General features: G+C 52.3%; 1 protein-coding gene across 3 annotated transcripts in view; it reads right to left on the bottom strand.

Annotated features, from left to right (window-relative positions):
• Window positions 1–9,107: 9,107 nt before the first annotated feature.
• Window positions 9,108–20,995, bottom strand: part of CSAD (cysteine sulfinic acid decarboxylase) — a 27,857-nt gene continuing 15,969 nt past the window's right edge. The window contains exons 2-15 of one of the 3 annotated variants that reach the window (XM_004583187.4): window positions 19,642–19,778; window positions 19,306–19,432; window positions 19,073–19,163; window positions 18,649–18,755; window positions 18,133–18,248; window positions 17,638–17,717; window positions 17,435–17,489; window positions 11,120–11,236; window positions 10,981–11,045; window positions 10,687–10,768; window positions 10,114–10,313; window positions 9,946–9,997; window positions 9,741–9,830; window positions 9,108–9,288 (exon numbers count right to left, since the gene is read on the bottom strand). In XM_004583187.4, coding sequence (XP_004583244.2) covers window positions 9,115–9,288; window positions 9,741–9,830; window positions 9,946–9,997; window positions 10,114–10,313; window positions 10,687–10,768; window positions 10,981–11,045; window positions 11,120–11,236; window positions 17,435–17,489; window positions 17,638–17,717; window positions 18,133–18,248; window positions 18,649–18,755; window positions 19,073–19,163; window positions 19,306–19,432; window positions 19,642–19,767 — 1,482 coding nt within the window. In that variant the 5' untranslated portion in view covers window positions 19,768–19,778 and the 3' untranslated portion in view covers window positions 9,108–9,114. The other 2 variants (XM_058673801.1, XM_058673802.1) reach the window with 2 other exon arrangements.

Below are 20,995 nucleotides of genomic sequence, written 5' to 3'. Positions count from 1 at the left end.
TGGGATGTCGTCATCCCAGGCAGCAGCTTAACCCACTGCACCAGAATGCTGGTCCCAGTCTGAATTAATTTAGAAGAGTACAAATTATACAAAGTATAGTTTACACCAAAATGGTTTAATTTAGAAACTAGTCAAAGGGAGATATATAAACAATCCCTGAATATATAGAATCTAAAGATTCTGAGTAACCCATGCATCAAAGAAGTTAAAGGAAACATAGAATTCCTTTTGAGCCAAACAAAAGTAAAAACGCAACACATTACAACCCATGGGATAAAGCTGAAGCAGTACCTAGAAAGACATTTCTGGCACTGGAAAAGAAAAATAAAAGTCTAAATCCAATATCCTCAGCTTCCCTCTTAAGAAACTAGGAAAAGATGAATAAGTTATAAACACAAAGAAATAATAAAAACTAGTAAGGCACAAAGAAATCAGGTGGGAAGCAATACATTCACCAAGAATAGTGGTTAAGAGAAGACAACACCTTGACCTTGCCTGACCTTGACATCACCTGCAGTTGTGTTTCTCAGGCTCTCCAGGGAAGCAATACTGACAGGATGTGTCCATGCAGCCAGACAGGCCTACTAAGGGGACTGACTCACACAATTACAGAGACTGAGAATTGCCACAATAAGAGCCAGGAAACCCAGTGGAGTAATTCAGGTCAAGTCCAAGGGCGTGAGAACCAGGGCAGCCAATGGTATTAACTGGCTATGTGAGGCCAAAGGCCTGAGAACCATGGCTGGGTGGAGGGAGCGGGGTAAAAGACCAGGAGTCCAATGGCCCGGGGCATCCAGAGCTTCAGTGTGCAAGGGCAGCGAAGGCAGACAGTCTGGCCCGAGAAGAGAGAACATTCACCTCTTCCCCTGCCTTGTGTCCAGTTGACACCTGCCCACCTTCCTGAGGGCGGATCCTCCCTCATTCCCTGCCCCCAATACTCCTCTCCTTCTCCAGCTACCCAGGCATCCCTTGGCCCGGCCAAGCCAACACCTCACAGCAACAAACCTCCAACTAAAACTCACAGGAAAAAGGAGAGAAAGTGACGTCAGTAATCATGTCAGAGGTGAGAAAGTTGACAACACTACAGATTCCACAGATGCTCCAGGAGATGGGAAACAACTCAGATAAATCTCACAGTGGAGAGCAAGCACATGCATTTCTAGAAGAAAAAAAGAAGGGAGGGGAGTGGGGGCAGTGTGGTGGCTCAACAGCTTAATCCTTCTCCTGAAAGCGCTGACATTCCATCTGGGAACCAGTTCATATCCCGGCTGCTCCCCTTTCCATCCAGCTCCCCTGTTTGTGGCTTGGGAAAGCAGTCGAGGATGGCCCAGGTTCTCAGGCTATTGCACTCATGGGGGAGACCCAGAAGCTTCTGGCTCCTGGCTTTGGATCGTCTCAGCTCTGCCACTGCGGCCACTTGGTAAGTGAACCTGCGGATGGAAGATTTTTTCTGTCCCTCCTTCTCTCGGTAAATCTGCCTTTCAAATAAAAATAAATAAATCAATAGAAAAACCTAACCAAATACCAGTCTAGGCTGAAAAGAAAATCAGTGTGTCTAGGTTCGAATTCTGGCTGCATTTCCAGCCTAGTTTTCTGCTGACACACACCTTGGAAAGCAGCAGGCCATGGGCCAAGTGGTTGGGTTGCTGCCTCCCACAAGGGACACCTGGATTAAGTTCCCCGCTCCTGGTTTCTGTCCATGGGGAAAGGGGAGGACTATTACTGGCAGCTGGGGAGTAAAACAGAGGATGGCAACTTCCCCTCCCTCCTTCTCACTGTCTCCCAGCCTCTCACATAAATACATTTCACAACATTTGGAGCCAGCATAGCGGCTTAGTAGGTAAGCCTGCCACCTTCAACACTGCCATATAGTTCACGTTCCATCATGCTAGCTCGGTTCCCACCTGCTCCACTTCCCACCCAACTCGCCTAAAAAAGTAGCAGAGGGTGAGCCCCTCCCAACAACAAGTGGGAGACCTAGAGGCAACTCCTGGCTTTTGGCTTCAGGTTGGCTCAGCTCAGCTCTGGCCATTGCAGCCACTGGGGGGAGTGAACCAGCTGACGGGAGATCTTTCTCTGTCTTTCTTTTTCTATGTAAATCTGCCTTTCCAAAGAACATAAATTTTTTTTTTAAATGATTTTAAAATAGAGTACGCCAAATGCTTATACATGTGTCAAGAAAACAACTGGGCAGATAAGGGAACAAATGTTAAATAGTTAAGAAAGGCTTCACTGAGAAGGTAACATCTAAACAGGGACTCTGGGAGCAAAGGCCCTGGGGCAGGGACCACCTCCACTGAGGGATGAGAGATGAAGACCCGAGCTCCTGGACTGGCTTCAAAGGAGTTACACACAGCAGGTGCTCAACAAGCTGAGAGAGAGACTACTACCGGACCCAGAGGATCTGAGGTTGAATTTGGGAAAGTCAAGGAAAATTCAGCGATGAACTGATTTTATAACCTGCTTTCCTGGCGTTCTCTTAAAAAAGATAACCTAAATGGAAAGGATTCTTTTTTTTTTTTTTTAAGATTTATTTATTTTATTACAAAGTCAGATATACAGAGAGGAGGAGAAACAGAGAGGAAGATCTTCCATCCGATGATTCACTCCCCAAGTGAGCCGCAACGGCCGGTGCTGTGCTGATCCGATGCCGGGAACCTGGAACCTCTTCTGGGTCTCCCACGCGGGTACAAGGTCCCAAAGCTTTGGGCTGTCCTTGACTGCTTTCCCAGGCCACAAGCAGGGAGCTGGATGGGAAGTGGAGCTGCCGGGACTAGAACCGGCGCCCATATGGGATCCCGGGGCGTTCAAGGCGAGGACTTTAGCCACTAGGCCACGCCGCCGGGCCCATGGAAAAGATTCAAAGGAGTTGAAGATTTGTTTTCACTTCCCTGCTTTGCTTTGAATTTGCTTTTTTGCTTTTTTTTTTTTCTTTGCATCTGAGGCATTGGCAGATACTGGTGTTGAAATTCATGTTCTCCAAAAAAAAATTTTTTTTGGAAAAAATTAAAACACCATTTCCATGAAGAATAACCAGTTTATGGGAGCACTGGGAGTGACTGAGGGCCAGGGAGGCTTGGGACTTGCCCGGCGGACGAGAGCATTAGGCCTCTGCCAAGGTTGGTGAGTCAGTACTGGCCTCTCCAAGGAGCTTGGAATGACTTTCACAGGACCACCTTACTGTTTCCATAGATGCTATTTTTCAGAACTGAAAACAACAGAAGGTTCTGGAAGATTCGCTGTTTCTCCCCCGTGAGTTCTGGGGCTAAAGGCCTCTGTCGTGGACTCTGTGGCACTGCCAGCTAGGCCTCTCAGTGCCAAATGGATGTGTCCATGGGAGACAGCGGCCACAGCATGGCGCCCAGCAGTGGCTGGGTGGCTGGCTGGTCAGTGCTGTTGCCCTTTTCAAACGTGCTGTCTGAAGAACAGCCTCTTCGTGTGTTTGTGAGAATTTCCCAAGAATTCGGGGGCACAGAATCTGGTCCCAAGACACAGTGCTCAATTTGTTTTCAAGTCACAAAAGTACAGTGAATTTTATAGCATTTCCATTTTTGGTCTTTCCTTCCCATAAAAGATTCTTTTGGTCAAAATTATTCTTGTATTCAGTCTCTTTACACCTTCCTTTTTTATGATTATTTTTATTGGAAAGGCAGATTCACAGAGAGGAGAGACAGGAAAATCTTCTGTTTCCTGGTTCGGTCTCCCAGGTGGCTGCAAAGGCTGGAGCTGAGCCGATTCAAAACCAGGAGCCGGGAGTTTCTTCTGCTTCTCCCATACAGACGCAGGGTCTTAAGGCCTTGGACCATCCTCTACTGTTTTCCCAGGCCACAAGCAGGGAGCTGGATGGGAAATGGAGTAGCCAGGACGCGAACTTGCTCCTGTATGGGATCCTGGCATTCAAGGCAAGGATTTATTCACTGAGCCATCGCACTGGGTCCTTACACCTGCATTTTGAAAGAAAGATTTGTGGGTTTGTTTTTTTTGTTTGTTTGTTTGTTTTTGTTTTTAAGCTTTATTTTTATTGTAAAAGCAACATTAGAGAGAAAGAGACAGAAAGATCTTGAGCCTGGCGTGGTAGCATAGCAGCTAAAGTCCTTGCCTTGATCCTGCACCCACGTGGGAAACCCGGAGGAAGCTCCTGGCTCCTGGCTTCGGATTCGTGCAGCTCCGGCCATTGCAGTTACTTGGGCAGTGAAGCAGTAGACAGAAGATCTTCCTCTCTGTCTTCCTCCTCTCTATATATCTGACTTTGCAATAAAAATAAATAAATCTAAAAAAAAAAAAAGAAAGTGAAATCTTATACCCACTGGCCACAATGATAGGAAGCTGAGCCAGTCCAAAGCCAGGAGCCTGGAACTCCGTCCCAATCTGCCTTAGGGGTCCAAGGATATTGCCATCCCAGGAACCCAACCCAATGTCTCCACCAGGCAGCAAGGAAAGAAGTTAGATCAAAAGCAAAAGATCAGGGACCAGTGCAATGGCTCAGTTGGCTAATCCTCCCCCTGCAAGAGCCAACATCCTGTATGGATGCCGGTTCGTATCCCAGCTGCTCCACTTGCTATCCAGCTCCCTGTTTGTGGCCTGGGAAAGCAGTCGAGGATGGCCCGAAGCCTTGGCACCCTGCACCCGCATGGCAGACCAAGGAGAAGCTCTTGACTTCAGATGGGCTCATCTCTGGCCATTGTGGCCAAATGGGGAACTAGAGGATAGAAGATCATTCTCTGTCTCTTCTCTAAATTTGCCTTTTAAACAAAAACATTTTTTTTCTTTTTGACAATCTTTACATAGTTAATTAGGGCACAAAGTTTCAAGGGCTGTAGGAAAGTGGGTAACACTATTATTTCTACATTTTTTTTCCATATCTGGGGTAAAAGGGAGATAAAAGGAGAAGCCCCACCCAGTCTCCCACCCATCCCAGGTCCCTGATGCGGGGCATGCTCCGAGGGTCTTATTAAAGTGGTTTTGATAGTTCAACAGTTATGAATTGCTGTCAATCTTGCCATTCCAAGCATGATGAGTCACTGTAGAATCCACTGATTGACATAGTCCACCTTAGAGTCTCCATTTGCCCAGTTTTTCACTGCCAACATAAGGCTGGAGTAGTTGATTGATTTGTTCTGTCCTCTGTTGTGGTGCCTGGTATCCTCTTCAGGTTCCAATAGACTGCCATATCCTCCATGTGCAGCTGGTCATGCTCTCCACAGCTCCATCTGAGCCTCTGAGGAGGCTCAGCTCTGGCTCTTGTACTCCATGGCAGACTATGGAACCTGTCCTTCTCTTCATGGTTAGGCTTCTGAATCCGGGAGTTCTATTGGGGAGATCCCAAAAGAAACTTTGTCTGAGGTGATCCCAGACCTAATTCTTACGTGTGCTTTCAAATACTGGGCCCAGCACAGTCCATCGCCCCAATCAGCTGGTGGTTGCAATTGCTGGGTCGGTTCTGTCTCCAGCCCTGTCTTCCACACTAAACAATGAGTGTGGCAGTCCAGCCTAATTCTGCCCACCCCACACTCGGCCTTCAAATAAACCAGTGGGAGCTGCAGCCTAGTCGGAGCGACCCACAATAACCCCCACCAGGCCCACACCCTACCCTGATGCCCGTGCTTGGCAATATGTAAAGCAGACCTGTCCAGTCTGTCCCACATCCCATTCAGCTCTAATACATGTCAATGGGCATTGAAGCCTAATTCAACCCAACCAGCTCCACTATCCAGCCCACACACATGCAGGGGTGGGTGCTGTTCTGTCCAGCCACCCCTGCCCCAGTCCTGGTTTTCATGCTGTCCACCGGGAGTGGTAACCCAAGAGGGAGGTGCCCACTATTTCCCTCCTTGGCCACTCCCACTGCCAGATCATACCCTTTCCGGAAGGTTCTGTAGTTTAACTTGACTGATCTGCCACCATTGTCAGCATCTGTCATCTGATGCTACAGCAAAGCCCAACCAACCCTCACCCATTCTGCTTTATGTTTGCACCAGTAGGGACAATCAACCAAGCCTGGTCTGGCTCGCATGAGGTCCACAGGCATTGTAGCCCTGCCCGGTCTGGTCTGCCCCCATCCCAGCTCATGCTCTCCAGTGGGCGAGGTGTTCCAGTAGGGGGCCCTCCATATTCCCCCTACCAGCTTTACCGCTTCACTCCCTGGTTCCTACTAGTGCTGCAGTCCAGTCTGGCACGGCCTCACATCAGTGTTTGCTAGTAGGTGCTGAGGCCGGCCCGGCCAGGCCCACTCCCAATTCCAGCTGGTGAGGGTTACAGTCTAGCCCAGCCCAGCGTGTACCCTATCCCAGTTGTAATGTGTACTGGTATGTGTTGCAACCATACCTGGCCTGACCCACACTGTTCTGATGCTCAGATTTGTCAGTGGCTGATGTGAACTGATTCAGCCAGATCCACCCCGACCTGTGCCAAATGTATGCTGGTGGGTACCTAACTCTGGTCTGGTCTGGGCTGTTTCCTATTGTGCTTCTTGCACTCACCTACAGGGACTGTGTCCTGCCAGAGGAGTTGCCCAGGCTCCTCCATCAGAACCTCTTCCAATGCCAGATTTCACGCATATTGGTAGGCCCATGAGCCAGCCCTACTCAGTCCACCTTCCTGTCCTAGCAGGGACAGTGGCCTTTCCTGACTGGCCTTCAACCCATTCTGGTTCTTACTGTTGGATGCTTCAGCCCAGCCAAGGCTTGTCCATACCCACATACAGCTCACACGTGGCTCAGTAGCGGCAGAGATCTAGCCTAGTCCATCCTACATCTACCCAGGTCCTCCAGAGCACCAGATGGTGCTGGTGTCTAGCTTGGCTTGGTGCATCCAGTTCCAGTCCACATTTGTACCAAGGGAGACTGCAGCAATATCCAGACCAGAACGCAGTCTCCACTCCAGATACTGCGCTCCTCAATGGGAACCCCAACCCAGCCAGAGTGTTCTCTTAGCTCCCCAACCGGGCCTGTTCCCAGTCTTAGATCACATGCATGCCAGTGGTTGCTCTGACCCAGCTTGGCATAGCCCCTCACCTGTTTTGACCTTTGCCTTAGATACTATGGCCTAGTGTCCCTGGTTCATGCAGACCAGTAGGTGTAAGAGTCTAACTCAGCATGATGCTTCATCCTGATTTCTACTTTTGCTTGTGAGCTAAGGTTTGCTCAGTCCTGCCTGGTCCACCCCCTTCCATTACCAATTCACACATTAGCCAGCCATTGTAGTTACTTTGCCCAGCTTGTCTGATCCCAGGCCTGGACCATGTGATCATCAGTGAGAGTTATTTCCCACTAGGAGAGTTTCCCAAGTTCCTCCACTTGACCAACTCCCAGACCCAGATCTCATACATACCAGTGGGTGTTAGGGCAGTGTCCGGCATAGTCTGGCCTTCCACTTGGTCTTGTATGAGCTGGTGAAGGTTGCAGCCTGGCCCACCCCACACCATATTCAGGATGCACATTCGGGTGCTGCATCCTTGACCAGTCCAGACTGTTGTCGGTTCCTTTACCCATGAGTGACTGCAGGCTTCTTGGTCACACCTAGGTCAGCCCATCACCACCCCAACTCTTGGGTTAACCAGTAGAGCTAGTATTCCCATAGGGTTTGGCCCACACATCCCCACAAATCTACCCCCAGAAATGGTTCTCTCATGTGCTGGTTTATGTCACGACCCTGCCTAATGTGACCTGTCTCCTGATCCATCATTCTGTCAGGTACTAGGATCTGGTCCTGCTAGATAAGCCCCCAGTTTTAAGTTTTCATGGACTGGTGTACGGTGGTCAGCATTGTTCGGTGATAAGTTCTACACAAGAGTCAAAGAAGGGCCCGGCGGCATGATCTAGCAGCTAAGGTCTTCGCCTTGAACATACCGGGATCCCATGTGGGCACCAGTTCTAATCCTGGCAGCTCCACTTCCCATCCAGCTCCCTGCTTGTGGCCTGGGAAAGCAGTCAAGGACGGCCCAAGGCTTTGGAACCCTGCACCTGCGTGGGAGACCCGGAGGAGCTTCCTGGTTCCCGGCTTTGGATCGGTGCAGCACTGGCCGTTGCGGCTCACTTGGGGAATGAATCATCGGACGGAGGATCTTCCTCTCTGTCTCTCCTCCTCTGTATATCTGACTTTGTAATGAGGGTAAATAAATCTTTAAATGAAAAAAAAAGAGAGTCAAGAGAGGCTGGTGTTAAAAAAAAAAAAAAAAAGGAAGACGCGCAGGATCCAAGATTTGATCTACATCTCCAACCTACGATGTTCCAAGTGGCAGCCTAACCCACTGCCCCAGGTACCTCCCTTTTAGGGAAAAAAAAAATAAAAACTCCCCATGATTCAGTCTAAAGGTAATAAACTTTATATATTTTTAAAGATGTATTTATTTTTATTTGGAAAGTGAGCTGCAACGGCCGGTGCTGCACCGATAAGACACCAGGAGCCAGGAACCTCCTCCGGGTCTCCCACGTGGGTGCAGGGTCCCAAAGCCTTGGGCCGTCCTTGACTGCTTTCCTAGGCCACAAGAAGTCAGCTGGATGGGAAGTGGAGCTTTCGGGATTAAAACCGGTGCCCATATGGGATCCCAGCGCGTGCAAGGCGAGGACTTTAACAACTATGCTATGGCACCAGGCCCAAGATATTAAACTTTAAAACATGTAAAAATAATTGAAATGTTAATTTTATTATTTTCCTATTACAAAGGCATTTATGCTAATTATATAACCTAGGGGAGCTAGCAGAGGCACTGGTTTTGTTTTTAATTTCCTATTGGCCCATCCTAGGAAACTTGGCTAATGGTTTGGCTCATTTCCTGTGGGAGTCTTTTCCTATGTGTTTCTGAACACAGCTCAGATTTCACCAGAAAGTTTTATATCCAGCTTCGTTGACACATTATAATTAATCTTCTATTAATAAAACCCTCTTTATAATTTCAGGTAAAGAACAACATTCCACAATACGGCCACACTACTGTGTAGGCAAGCCATTCTCGTGATTGCAAAGCCTTAGGGAGGAGCATTAACGGATGTAGACACTGTGGCCAACCCACGCCCCTTGCTGCTGGCCGCTGTGGAGCAGCAGGGCTGTGCAGAACCCACAGGCCTGCCGGGGTTGAGGTCAGGCCAAAGCCAGCCGGCAGTAGGAGGCAGAGGTTCACAGGTCGCTGCCCAACCGCTGCAGCTCATCCAGCAGGAAGTCCAGGTCCGCGCGGGTGAGCGCGGGGTTGGCCACGATCACACGGAAGAAGTTGGCCTGGCCCCCGTGCGGCTGGTAGCCAATCATCATGGAGCCCGCCTTCACCATGCGCTCCTTCAGGATGGGTGCCACCTGCAAAAGGGGGGTGGGAAGGAGTCATGTCTCAGACTGTCTGGCACACGCTGGCTCTGCACAGACAATTGCTTTCCAAAATGGCAACTGCTAAAGGGGGCAAGACCTGAATTCCTATCCTTCCATATCATCTGCATTGCCCCTGGCACTGGTCGGTCTATCCTGAAGCTCATGATCTAGCTGTGTGCCTGCAGGGGGGCGGCCTTCCTCGTTTTTGGTCCCCAACAGCCTTGGCAGGCCCTGTGTGTGCCCTTTCTGCCTCTCAGCTCTATCTCTGGCCCTGCTCAAGCTTCCCAGCCCCCCTACCCTAGTGATCTCCACCACCCACCGGGGACCCCCTTTCTTTTGCTGGCCCAGGTGCAGCCCATGGAGCAGGTCTGGGCGGAGGGGTCTGCCTTACTCCCCACGGCCGCGCGGCCACACGTGCAGCAGGGCAGAGCAGGTGCACACACCTTGGCCAGTCTCTGGTCGTAATCAGGACTCCCCTGCTGACCCCGCAGGCTCAGGGGCACAAACCAGAAGCACACGTTGAGAAACTCCGGCTGTGAAGGAGGAAGGGGAAAATGTGGGAGGAGAAGGAAGAGAGATACATCTTGCAGCCCCACTTTCCCAGCAGAGAGTTCAGAGTAGAACCCCTTGAGACTCCCTGCTGGTTACCTCCATGATAAGTTCAAATCCTTCCCGCTTCTTCACTTCCTCTACCAAGTACCTGAGAAGAGAGGGCGAGAACTTACCAGCTGGAGGAGGAGGAACAGACCAATGGACACACAGGAAGGCACCCTGCAGTGTAGGAGAAGAGCCTGGGGGACAGTCCCCACACCTCACCGAGCCAGGGTGAAGGCGCGGTCCACTCGCAGCTCCAGGCCCTGGTCACCCTGGGCCTTCCACATGAGCCACAGCTTGAGACAGTCGACTCGGCGGCCACACTGCACCACCTTGTCGCCTGTGTCCAGGGCCACATCGTAGAACTTATCCTGCTGGAAGAGGTAGCTGGCCTGGGAGCCATGGCAGCGTTTCAACAGGTTCTGTGCAGAAGGGCAGCCAGCAGCCAGTCAGAGCCCATCCTGGCCCATCCTGGCCCATCCTGGCCCGGGGGGAAGGGGAGTTGGAGGGAGGGCAACCACCACCTGCCCCAGACCCTTACTCTGGTCCTCCCCACTCACCCTGCTACCCAGCACCCTGACTTAGGTCCAGGATCATTCCAACTGCAGCTTCAGATAGGGGATGTAAGGAGGGAGGGTGGGTCATGGAATTAGGGGAGCAGCAAAGGAGCAGTACAGAGAACAGCTAAAACCTGGAGCCCTCTACAGGTTGGGGAGGGACAGGGAAGAAGACAGCCTGGTGTGTGTGTGGGGGGGTGCTAGGGTAGGGGGAAGACCAGGGCTGGGCCCCACCTACCGAGGTGTCCCGGAGCAGGAGGGCAGAGCACTGCAGGCCGGCTCCCAGGAGCTTGTGGGGGTTCCAGGCCACTGAATCAGCCCTGGGTGAGGCACAGTCCTTGCTTCAGTGGCACCCTCTCCTCCCCAGGCCCCCCCGCTCACAGTCTGGACCTCCCAGCCCTAAGGAACCAAGTCTCCAGTCCCCACCACATCCCACCCCACACCAACCCGTCCCCGTCCCACCCACCCACCAGCCTCCTTCCCCCAGCCTCATCCATCTCTGAAGGGGTCTGGGAGAAGTGGCCGTGTGCACCTGTGGATCCCCTCCAGGAGATGCCTGTGTGTCCGTGACAGCAGCACGCTCCCACCCCAGGCGGCCTGCACAGCGGGAAGGAACAACACAGGCCTTGGCTTTGACTCAGCATGCCCCACCCCGCCCCAGTCCCACTCACATCCACGTGCAGCCACAGCCCGTGACGCTGGCACACGTCGGCAATCGCCTCCAGCGGGTCAAAGGCCCCCAGCACGGTGGTGCCGCAAGTGGCATTGACCAAGAATGGCACGGCTCCCTATTGCAAGAAAAGGAGGTGACAGGGTTGTTTCCAAAGCTCCTGGGAGGGAGCACGAGTTTGGGTAAGTGGCTGAGTGGCCAGTGCGGACACTGGCACCCCACGCCCGACTACATGGATTCCAGTCCCAGCTCCCTTGCTGATCCCAGCCTTCCTGCTCAGGTGCACCCTGGGAGGCAGCAGCTGAGAGCCTGAGAAGTTGGGGTTCCCCCACACCCACAGGGGATACCAGGACTGAGTTCCCAACTCTTCACTTCAGCCTGGCCAGGCCCCAGCTATTGTGGCATTTGGGGAGTGGGCTGGCAGAAGGGAGCTCTCTCCATCGGTCCCTCTCGGTTTCTTGGCTTCTCACATAAACTAATTAGGGGATGGCGCAATGGCTCAACTGGCTAATCCTCCACCTTCAAGCATGGCATCCCATGTGAGTGCCGTTTTTTATTCCAGCTACTCCACTTCCGGTCCAGCTCCCTGCTTGTGGCCTGGGGTGTAGAAGATAGCCCAGGTCCTTGGGACTCTGCACCAGCATGGGAGACCCAGAGGAGGCTCCTGGCTTCAGACTGGCAGCCATTTGAGGAATAAGTGGATGGAAGATTTCTCTGTATCTCCTGTCTCTGTAAATCTGCCTTCCCAGTAAAAATAAATAAAATTTTTTAAGTAAACTAATTAGATGAACAAAAGCACCAGCCCCAAGCTCTCTGCCTGAGCCAGCCCAGGCTAACATCCCAGGCAGGTTTCATGTTCAGACAGGTATCCTGGGAGCTAGAGCTCCAAGCAGAAACTCCAGAAAAGGGATTCAAACCCAGAACTGTCTAGTTGTGTTGTCTCAGTGCTTTCAAAAATAAAAAAGTAACGTGTTACTGGGACAGAAAAGTGTTACAGAAAAAAAATTTGAACAGCATAAACACAGAGAAACTGAATCCAAAATTTAAAAACTATAATTAGATATCTCTCTCCCTCTTCTCTGTAACTCTTTTTTTTTTTTTTTAAGATTTCTTTGTTTTTATTGGAAAGTCAGATATACAGAGAGAAGGAGCCACAGAGAGGAAGATCTTCCAATTCACTGATTCACTCCCCAAGTAGCCACAATGGCTGGTGCCGTGCCGATGCAAAACCAGAAGCCATGAACCTCCTCCAGGTCTCCCATGCGGGTTCAGGGTCCCAAGGGTTTGGGCTGTCCTCGGCTGCTTTCCCAGGCCACAAGTAGGGAGCTGCATGGCAAGCGGGGCTGCCAGGATTAGAACCGGCACCCATATGGGAACCCGACACATTCAAGGCGAAGATTTTAGCCACTAGGCTACCATGCCAGGCTCCTTACTCTGCCTTTTAAATAAATAAATCTTTCAAAGAAAATTACCACTAAATTGGTTGATCTGTGGCTCTCTCCCTTTCAATTTGCAATTCTTTCACGTAAATCAATAAATCTTTACCAAAAACAAAAAAACAAAACAACAAAAAAAGCCCATGCTCAAACGCTTCATTGATAAATTCAACCAAACATTCAAAGAACCCAAGCCAGGTTACTGGCTCTTCCGAAAATCAGGATATACAGAAAGCAACTGTCATCAAATTCACGGAGACAGAAAGTAAACCTGCGCTTGGCGGGGCCTGGAGCAGCGGAGCAGAGAGCTGCTGTCTCGTGGGTGTTGGGTTTCAGTTCTGCAGAAGAAAGGTGTTCCCAGACTGCTCACCCAACACTGTGAAAACACACTTGCTAGGACTGACCCAGGTGTGTGACAGTGGCTGAGCCGATAATCTGCATGCCATACACACTGGCAGCAGACTCCCCAATGGGGCCCTAAGGGTATGGGGGGCGGGGGCAGGATGACTGCAACCGTCCCTGTCCACTGCATAGTTCAGCATCCTTGGCTCCTTTGCCAAGAACACAGACACAGTGCCCCAGGACTGGCAGCAAAAGCCCCCCTTCAACAAGGACCCCTGCAGGAGCAAGGCTATTAGTGGGGAGTGGAGCCACTCCACATCTTCAATTCTGGGGCACTTACGCGAGCTTAGTGTGTCCTTATAAACCGGTCCACCACCCTTTAAGTCTCAGTCCACCCATCACATCTGCAAAAAGCCTTGCCCAAGTCCCCCATCTCCCACCTAGGTTAATCTTCCTATGTGGAACCCCATCTTTTGGCCCTGAAACGATTGTTAGACTAGCGAATGCCAGTCTTCTCCCCTTAGAAATGGAAGCTCCATGAGCAGCAAAAACAGAGAAAGGATCTCCATCGCCACGCCTCCAAAGAGGCCTAAAGAGGCACAGGACAAGACCCTCCAACACGAGTCATCAAGGACATGCAGCCACACCCAGCCAGAGCCCACAACCCACTGAGAGGATACACCAAGAGGGGGCGGGAGCCAATGCTACTACTGATGACATGGCCAAACTGGAGCCCTCACACAGTGCTGTGGGGCTAAGATAGGGGCGCCCTCTATGGGTAACAGCTTGGCAGCAGTTCAAGGTATTACAGTTGTCCGGCGCTGTGGCACAGCCACTGCAGCCGCCACCTGTGACGCCAGCATCCCCTAATGGGTCCTGGTTCCACTCCTGGCTTCTCTGCTTCTGCCCCGGCTCCCTGCTAATGCACCTGGGGAAGCAGCAGCAGATGGGACAAATACTTGGGTCCCTGGAATGGGAGACCTGATTGGAGTTCCCAAGGCTCTTGGACCTTGACCCAGCCCACTATAGATCTCCCACCCACTTATGACCATGTGGGGAGTGAAACAGCAGGGGAAGGTCTTGTTTTATGTCTCTCCTTCTCTCTTTGTAACTCTTCCTTTCAAATAAATGAATATTAACAAGAGATAGGTTAGGAGCTGGCATTGTGACGTAGTGAGTAAAGCCACCATCTGCAGTGCTGGCATCCTAAATGCTTTGTGTCCCGGCTACTCCAGCTTCCTATCTCTGGCAGTGTAGATGCAGTGGAAAATGGTCTAAGTGTTTGGGAGACTCAGATGAAGCTACCAGCTCCTGGCTCAACCTGGACCAACCCTAGCTGCTGGGGTTGTATAGAGAGTAAATCAGTAGATGGAAGCTCTGTCTCTCCTTTGTAACTCTTTAAAACAAATAAATAAATAAACCTCTTAAAATAAGTAAATAGGGGCCAGCATTGTGGCACAGTGAGTAAAGCTGCCAGCTGCAGCATGCATGGCATCCTGCAGAGACACCAGTTTGAGTCCCGGCTGCTCCAGTTTGGATCTAGCTCTCTGCTAATGCACCCAGGAAAGCAGTAAAAAATGGTGAAGGTGCTTGGTCCCCTTAACCCATATGGGACCCCCGCCAAAAAAAAAGCTCCTGGCTCCTGGCGTCGGACCAACTTATATCTGACCTTTGGCAGATGGGAGATGACATCAGATGGCAGACCTCTCTCTCTCTCCGTAACTCTGCTTTTCAGATAAATAAATAAATCTTTAAAAATAAATAATACGAAGCCAGAGCTCCATTTCACCCAGCAGTCCTGCTCTCACATATACAACTCAGAAAACTGAAAAACGTGGATTTCCACGGCACTCTGCATGCACAGTGACCCTCCAGAAGCCAAAATAAGCAAACCACCTGAACACCTGCCAGTTTGTTTTTTCTTTTCCCTCTTTATTTCCAGTCTTCCCTTACTTTTCCCATGATAGTCAAGGTATAGGTCTTTTTTTTTTAAGCATCCTCTGATGTTTTCCCAGGCCACAAGCAGGGAGCTGAATGGGCAGCAGGGCCACCAGGACACAAACTGGCACCCATATGGGATCCTGGCACACGCAAGGCAAGTACATTAGCCACTAGGCTACTGCACCGGGCCCACCTGCCAGCTTATTGAACGGACAAGTACTCTGGGGTACCACAGAACACAGGGCTTCATGTCCCACTGTCAGGGATAAAACGCTGACCCTTGATCCATGGGTGAACCTTGGAGCCACAAAGCCATGTAAAAGCTGTTGATTGTTTATCGTATGACTCCAACAGGCAGGCCCACAGAGACAAGGAACGGATAGTGGGATGCCAGGACATGGGAGGTTGGGGAGAACTGGAGAGCAAGGGCTCGGGAGGACAAGGACACCTTGGGGCTGATAAAAATAGTCTGGCGCTGACCATGGTCATGCCTGCACAACTCCATGGATACGCAAAAGGCCACCAGACTGCCCGCTCCACATGCGGGAGCTGCGTGTCAGGAAAATCACATCTCAATAAAGCTACCATCGAAAAGCAGTAGATAGAGTGAAACCCTGGGGCCCAGCACAGCGGCCTATGGCTAGATCCTCACCTTGCATCCACCGACATCCCATTTGGATGCCAGTTTGTATCCCAGAGGCCCCGCTTCCCTTCCGCTTCCCTCCTTGTGGCCTGGGAAATCAGCAGAAGACAACCCAAAGCCATGGGACCCTGCACCTGCATGGGAGACCCAGAAGACACTCCTGGCTCCTGGCTTCAGATCGGCCCAGCTCCGACCATTGTGGCCACTTGGGGGAGTAGTAAATCAGCTGACAGAAGATCTTTCTCTCTGTCTCGCCTCCTCTCTGCATATCTGACTTTCCTATAAGAATAAACAAGTCTTTAAAAAAAGAAATATTTTTAACTGTATCTCCTTCTCCCTGTGTATCTGCTTTTCCAATATAAATACATAAACAAAATCTGAAAAAAAAAAAAGAAAGAAAGAAACTTGAAGAGACAAACCCTGCTGTTCTAACTGCTGGCCTTCCTGCCATTCATTCAGAGGCACCATTCATCCATCAGTAAGCTCACTGCATCCTAGATAATAGGAAGTGAGGGAAGGGCGAGATGGGGGCCTGGCATGGTGGCTCAATTGGTTAATCTTCCTCCTACAAGCACTGGCATCCCACATGAGTGCCAGTGCATGTCCTGGCTGCTCCACTTCCAATCCAGGTCCCTGCTTATGGTCTGAGAAGGCAGTGGAGGATGGCCCGAGTCCTTGGGACTCTGCAAGTATGGGAGGCTCCTGGCTTCCATCAGCTCAGCTCCAGCCCTTGTGGCCATATGGGGAGTGAACCAGTGGATGGAAGATCTTTCTCTCCATTTCTCTGTAGATCTACTTTTCCAATAAAAAATAAAATGAAAAAACAGTCTAGGTAACAGAAAGGTGTTCATAGTGCCCACTCTATTTTGCATTTCACCTAAGTATTTCACGTTAGGATTTTTTTTTTAAGTTACACTTGAATGATTCCAGGCAAAATCTCCAACACAGAATTTCACACACTTGTGGTAACTTCTAGCACTGGAAATCTGAACCAGTGGGCAGATGTACTTAACAACTGTATTAGAGCTGGGGAGGTGGGTGTTACAGTACAGCGCATTAAGCCTCTGCTTGCAATACCCACATCCCATATGGGAGTGACAGTATGAGTCCCAGCTGCTCCACTTCTAACCCAGCTCCCTGCTAATGCACTCGGGAAGGCAGATGGCCCAAGGACCTGCGCTCCTGCCACCCACATGGAATTCCCACATGCCAGCTTTGGCCTGGCTCAGTTCCCACCTGTTACAGGTATTTAAGAAACGAACCCGTGCACTGGAGTGGTTTACCTGCCTCTCAAACTCAAATGAATTTGTATAGATGTACAAGGCTGGTCTTCCGTGACAACTGTGGCAGTTTGCACAGCCCTCCAACTCAGGGTGCCCCCCTTGCCCACTCTCCGCCCGCAACTATTTCCCTTCCATGCAGGCAGTCCCCATGGGACTCCACTGTGACTCAGGCCTGCCTCTGCAATTCGGAGGAGTCCCTGACAGCAGCCTAGTGTCTCTCTCACCCATGGGGAAATGGGCGTGGGGGTTGAAAAGAAAGAGGATGGCACGACGGCTCAATTGGTTAATTTTCCTCTTGCAAGTGCCAGGTTCCTCTAAGGGTGCCAGTTCATGTCGTGGCTGCTCCACTTCCCATCCAGCTCCCTGTTTGCAGCCTGGGAAAGCAGAAGACAGCCCAAAGTTTTGGGTCCCTGCACCTGGGTGAGGGAACCAGAAGCTCCTGGCTCCTGAGTTTATACCGGCCTAGGTCCGGCCAATTGTAGCCATTTGGGGAGTGAAACAGTGGATGGCGATCTTTCTCTCTTTGTCTCCTTGTCTCTGTAAATCTGCCTTTCCAATAAAAATAAATAAATATATTTTTTTAAAGTGAAAGAATTTTGAGCGGGTACAGTGCAGACAAGCTTTCCAGAAGGGGCAGCCGGGGACCCCTGCAGCCCTCCCACCTCACCCACCTCAGCCTTGGCCAGCAGGATCTGCCTCTCCAGGTCCTCCGGGATCATCTTCCCTCTAAAAAACAAAATGGAGTGGGGAGAGAAGCCCCTGGTGCCTCAGGGTCAGGGGGTAGCCACGGCTCAGCGAGGGCACAGGGAGCCAGCGCAGGGCTGCCTGGCAGCAGGAAATCACGCCGTGCCAAGTTGGTCAGAAAGACATTCACCTGTCATCAGCCTTGACCGTGCGGACATTGTCAGTGCCAAGCCCCAGGAAAGCGGCTCCCTTGCTGATGGAGTAGTGACACTGCAAAGGGAGGGCAGAGGAAGGCAGATGAGCACCCAGGCGGCGTGGCAAATGGAGAAGGAAATGGTTGGGGTGGGGAATCATGGGGACGAGATATCCCAGTACAAGCGCGCGACACACCCCACAGACCAGTGCCATGCCAACGTCTACACACAAGCTTGTCAGTCAGGTGCAGGCTCGGATGTGCCAGGGCCTGGCTGGAGCCCTGGAGCCTTAAATTCTAACAAGCTCCTGGAAAAACGCCCAGGCTACTGGGCCTGAGCAGCAAGTGTACGGGCTATGCCCACCACACTCCCCAGTTCACCCACAGAAGACAGGGGTGAGGGGGTGCTGACCGGGAGGATGCCCATTGACCTGGGGGCAGGATGAGGCGGGAGGAGGGCCTGAAGGGTGTCAGGCTCAGCAGGAGTCCCACCTCCGCTGACGTGAAGAGGGCCAGGGGCGGCAGTGCCCGGAGTCCCCTCTGCTTGCACTCTGGGTAGCGTTGGTAGCGGGCCAGGTTCACGGCGTACATGTTAGAGATGGAGCCACCTGTGGCGGGGAGAGGGAGGTGACCAGAGGGAGGCGTCATGACTCAGGATTCCCCCGACCTTTCACCACCAGAGGACCTGATGAAGGATGCGGGCATGCCTGGCTCCCTGTCCACCAACTCCCAAGGATCTAGAACAGCCAGCCCCAGGATCAGCAAATGCAAGGCTGTGGGTGGGCTGCCCCAGGAGACCTCTCCTCCCCATCAACCAGCAAAGCAGGGACCTGTCTGGACAAAGAGGACAGGGTGGCCTTCTCCCCAGCCTGGTCAGGGCCCAGCGAGAGAGAAAACAAAGAGGTATCTCCCCTCCTCCTCTCCCCACCAGCTGCTGTCAACAACAACAACAAAAAAGAGGTGGCAGGGAAGAGGGTGCACTTCAAGAGGCTCCTCCTTCTCACATACCAGGGCAGAAGACCCCATCCCCAGAGGTCCAGCCCACCAGGGCCCGGAGCTTGTCCAGCACCTCCTCTTCCATGAGCACAAACACGGGGGCGATTTCGTACGTGTACCTGCCGACACAGGGAATGGTGACCCCAGCCAAGAAGCTCGTAGGGGCTGCCAGGCGAGGCCCTTGAGCCACAGGTTAGCCGAGGGAAGCAGGTGTTGGGGAAGAGGCAAGGTGATGCCGAGAAGCAAGGAAATAAGAATGTGAACAAGCTGGGGCAATAGGGGACATCCGAGGCTTGAGAAAGCTTGGGAGAACAGGGACCCTGGGGTGCAGGGAAAGGGGCAGGCACCCTGCTTTTTTGCCCCGTCCCAGACATCCCCGCCCTCCCCCCCCCCCCCCCGCAGCCCTCTGGCAAGCCGAGTGGGAGGGGTGGCTCACTGGCTGGTGTTGATGCTCTCGGTGATGATACGCCCAGCCAGGGAGTGTGGATCCAACCCCGAGAAGAGCTGGTTGAAGAACCGAGGGTGACCTGAGGGGGAGCAGGAAATAGGCACGCAGCTCAGCAAGGATGCTGCTGTGGGGTGCAGGGTGCAGGGGTCCCAGAGACCCCTCCTGCCAGGAGCCCCAGGGCAAGGGGAGGAGGAGAGAGTTGAGCCAAGCCCGAGCCGCACCAGTCTTCACGCTGTAGCGGATCACGGTGCGGCAGCGCTCCAGCAGCTGCTCCCGCGACTCGCCCTGACCCCGGAGCTCCAAGTCCAGCAGCTGCTTCAGCTCTCCGGGCTCCTTCCACTCGCAGACCTGGGAGAAGACAGGGCAGTGCAGAGCCCGGAAGTGTCTGCCCGATGAGCACTGCATGCCGCTTGGGAACATGTTAAAGCAACAGGGAGTGGCAGACATCAATAGGTGCCTTGTCCACACGCAGAGCAGAATGGGGGCCCCAGGGACACACAGGGGACAGTGGACATCTCTGAGGAGGGGAACAGGAGATGGAGCGGAGGGGGACCCACCTTCTCAGAGACGCTGGTCCCCTTCCGGATGGCCTCATCCACCACAATGGCAAACACATCCCGGAGCAGGGCTTCCACGGCCATGGGGTCCCCATCGGCGCAGGGCAGTGGCTTCGACTCAGCCATCAGGATGCAATCTGTGAGCAGAGTGGAGCTCACTGTCTTCTCAGCCTGCTGCACCCCACCTGAACAGGCCCCAACCAGAGCCTCCAGCCTGCCGCTCAGGCCCAGCTCCCAGGGTGAGAGGGAGGAAGAGGGTGCAGGCTCAAGTCCCAGCTGCTCCACTTTCCATCCAGCTCCCTGCTAATGTGCCTGGGAAAGCAGTAGAGGATGGCCTAAGTCCTTGGACCCCTGCACTCAGGCGGGAGACCTGGAAGAAGCTCCTGGCTCCTGGCTTTAGATTTGGGCAATGAACCAGCAGATAGAAAATGGATCGCTCTCTGGGTCTCTCTCTCTCTCTCTCTCTCCACATGTCTCTCACCCTCTTTCTGTAACTCTGCCTTTCAAATAAATAAATCTTTAATTATAAAAAAAAAAAAAAGTGAGGAAATGTATCCTGGGAGGAAACTGGTAGAAAGACGTAGGAGAGAGCAAGTGGCAGTGAATGGCACCAGCCACGGCCAGGTACCTCGCCGCCAAGACTCCTGTAAGAGTGAGCAGGAATCAAGGCACACAGGGAGCTTTTCAGACCAGCAGGGCCGAGACAGCAGCAGAACCTTGCCCTAAAGCAGACTGCCTCAGATCTGGGACAACAGGAAGCTAAGTTCCCTGAATAATCATTAGCTGGGTGAAGAACCTGGAGAAGAGATAAAAGCCCGAAGCGCAGGCACTTTAACCTCAGATGTGTGGGCGGGACAGAGAGCAAGCAACGAGGCAGGGACTCCCCGGGAATGGCAGGGCCCAAAGCGGGGTGTGAGGAAGTCTGCAGGGGAGACGCCTGAAACAGTAATGTAGGAGATGTCCAGAGAGGGTGAACCAGGGAGGAGGCTGAGTGGCTTCTGCAGTCTGGGAGGCCAGTTCCCACCTTCAAGGGCTTTCCAGAACGGTCCACAGGCCCCTCCCCCAGGAGCAGGAAAAAGAGATTGACTCAAGTGCCTCCCGGGCCAGCTAGAGCCGGGGGTCTGGACCCGAGCACCAGCTGTGTGTGCCCACACGGTGGTGCTGGGGACTGAGGAACCTGGAACCCTCAGACACAAAGGCAAGGAGCACAAGCCAGGCCTAGCCCAGGCCAAGCCTGAGTGTGCTCAGAATCCAGCAACAGGCAGGGAAGAGCTGCAGTCGGACTGGAGCCAAATGATGCAAGAGGGTCAAGAAACGGGGTGAGCAGAGCACACTTGGGAGTGGTGGGGAGAGG

Source organism: Ochotona princeps, chromosome 15, assembly GCF_030435755.1.
Source record: "Ochotona princeps isolate mOchPri1 chromosome 15, mOchPri1.hap1, whole genome shotgun sequence".
In the NCBI taxonomy this organism is placed as follows: domain Eukaryota; kingdom Metazoa; phylum Chordata; class Mammalia; order Lagomorpha; family Ochotonidae; genus Ochotona; species Ochotona princeps.
Note: the sequence above shows the minus strand (reverse complement) of the source record. Positions and strands in the feature narration are given on the sequence as shown.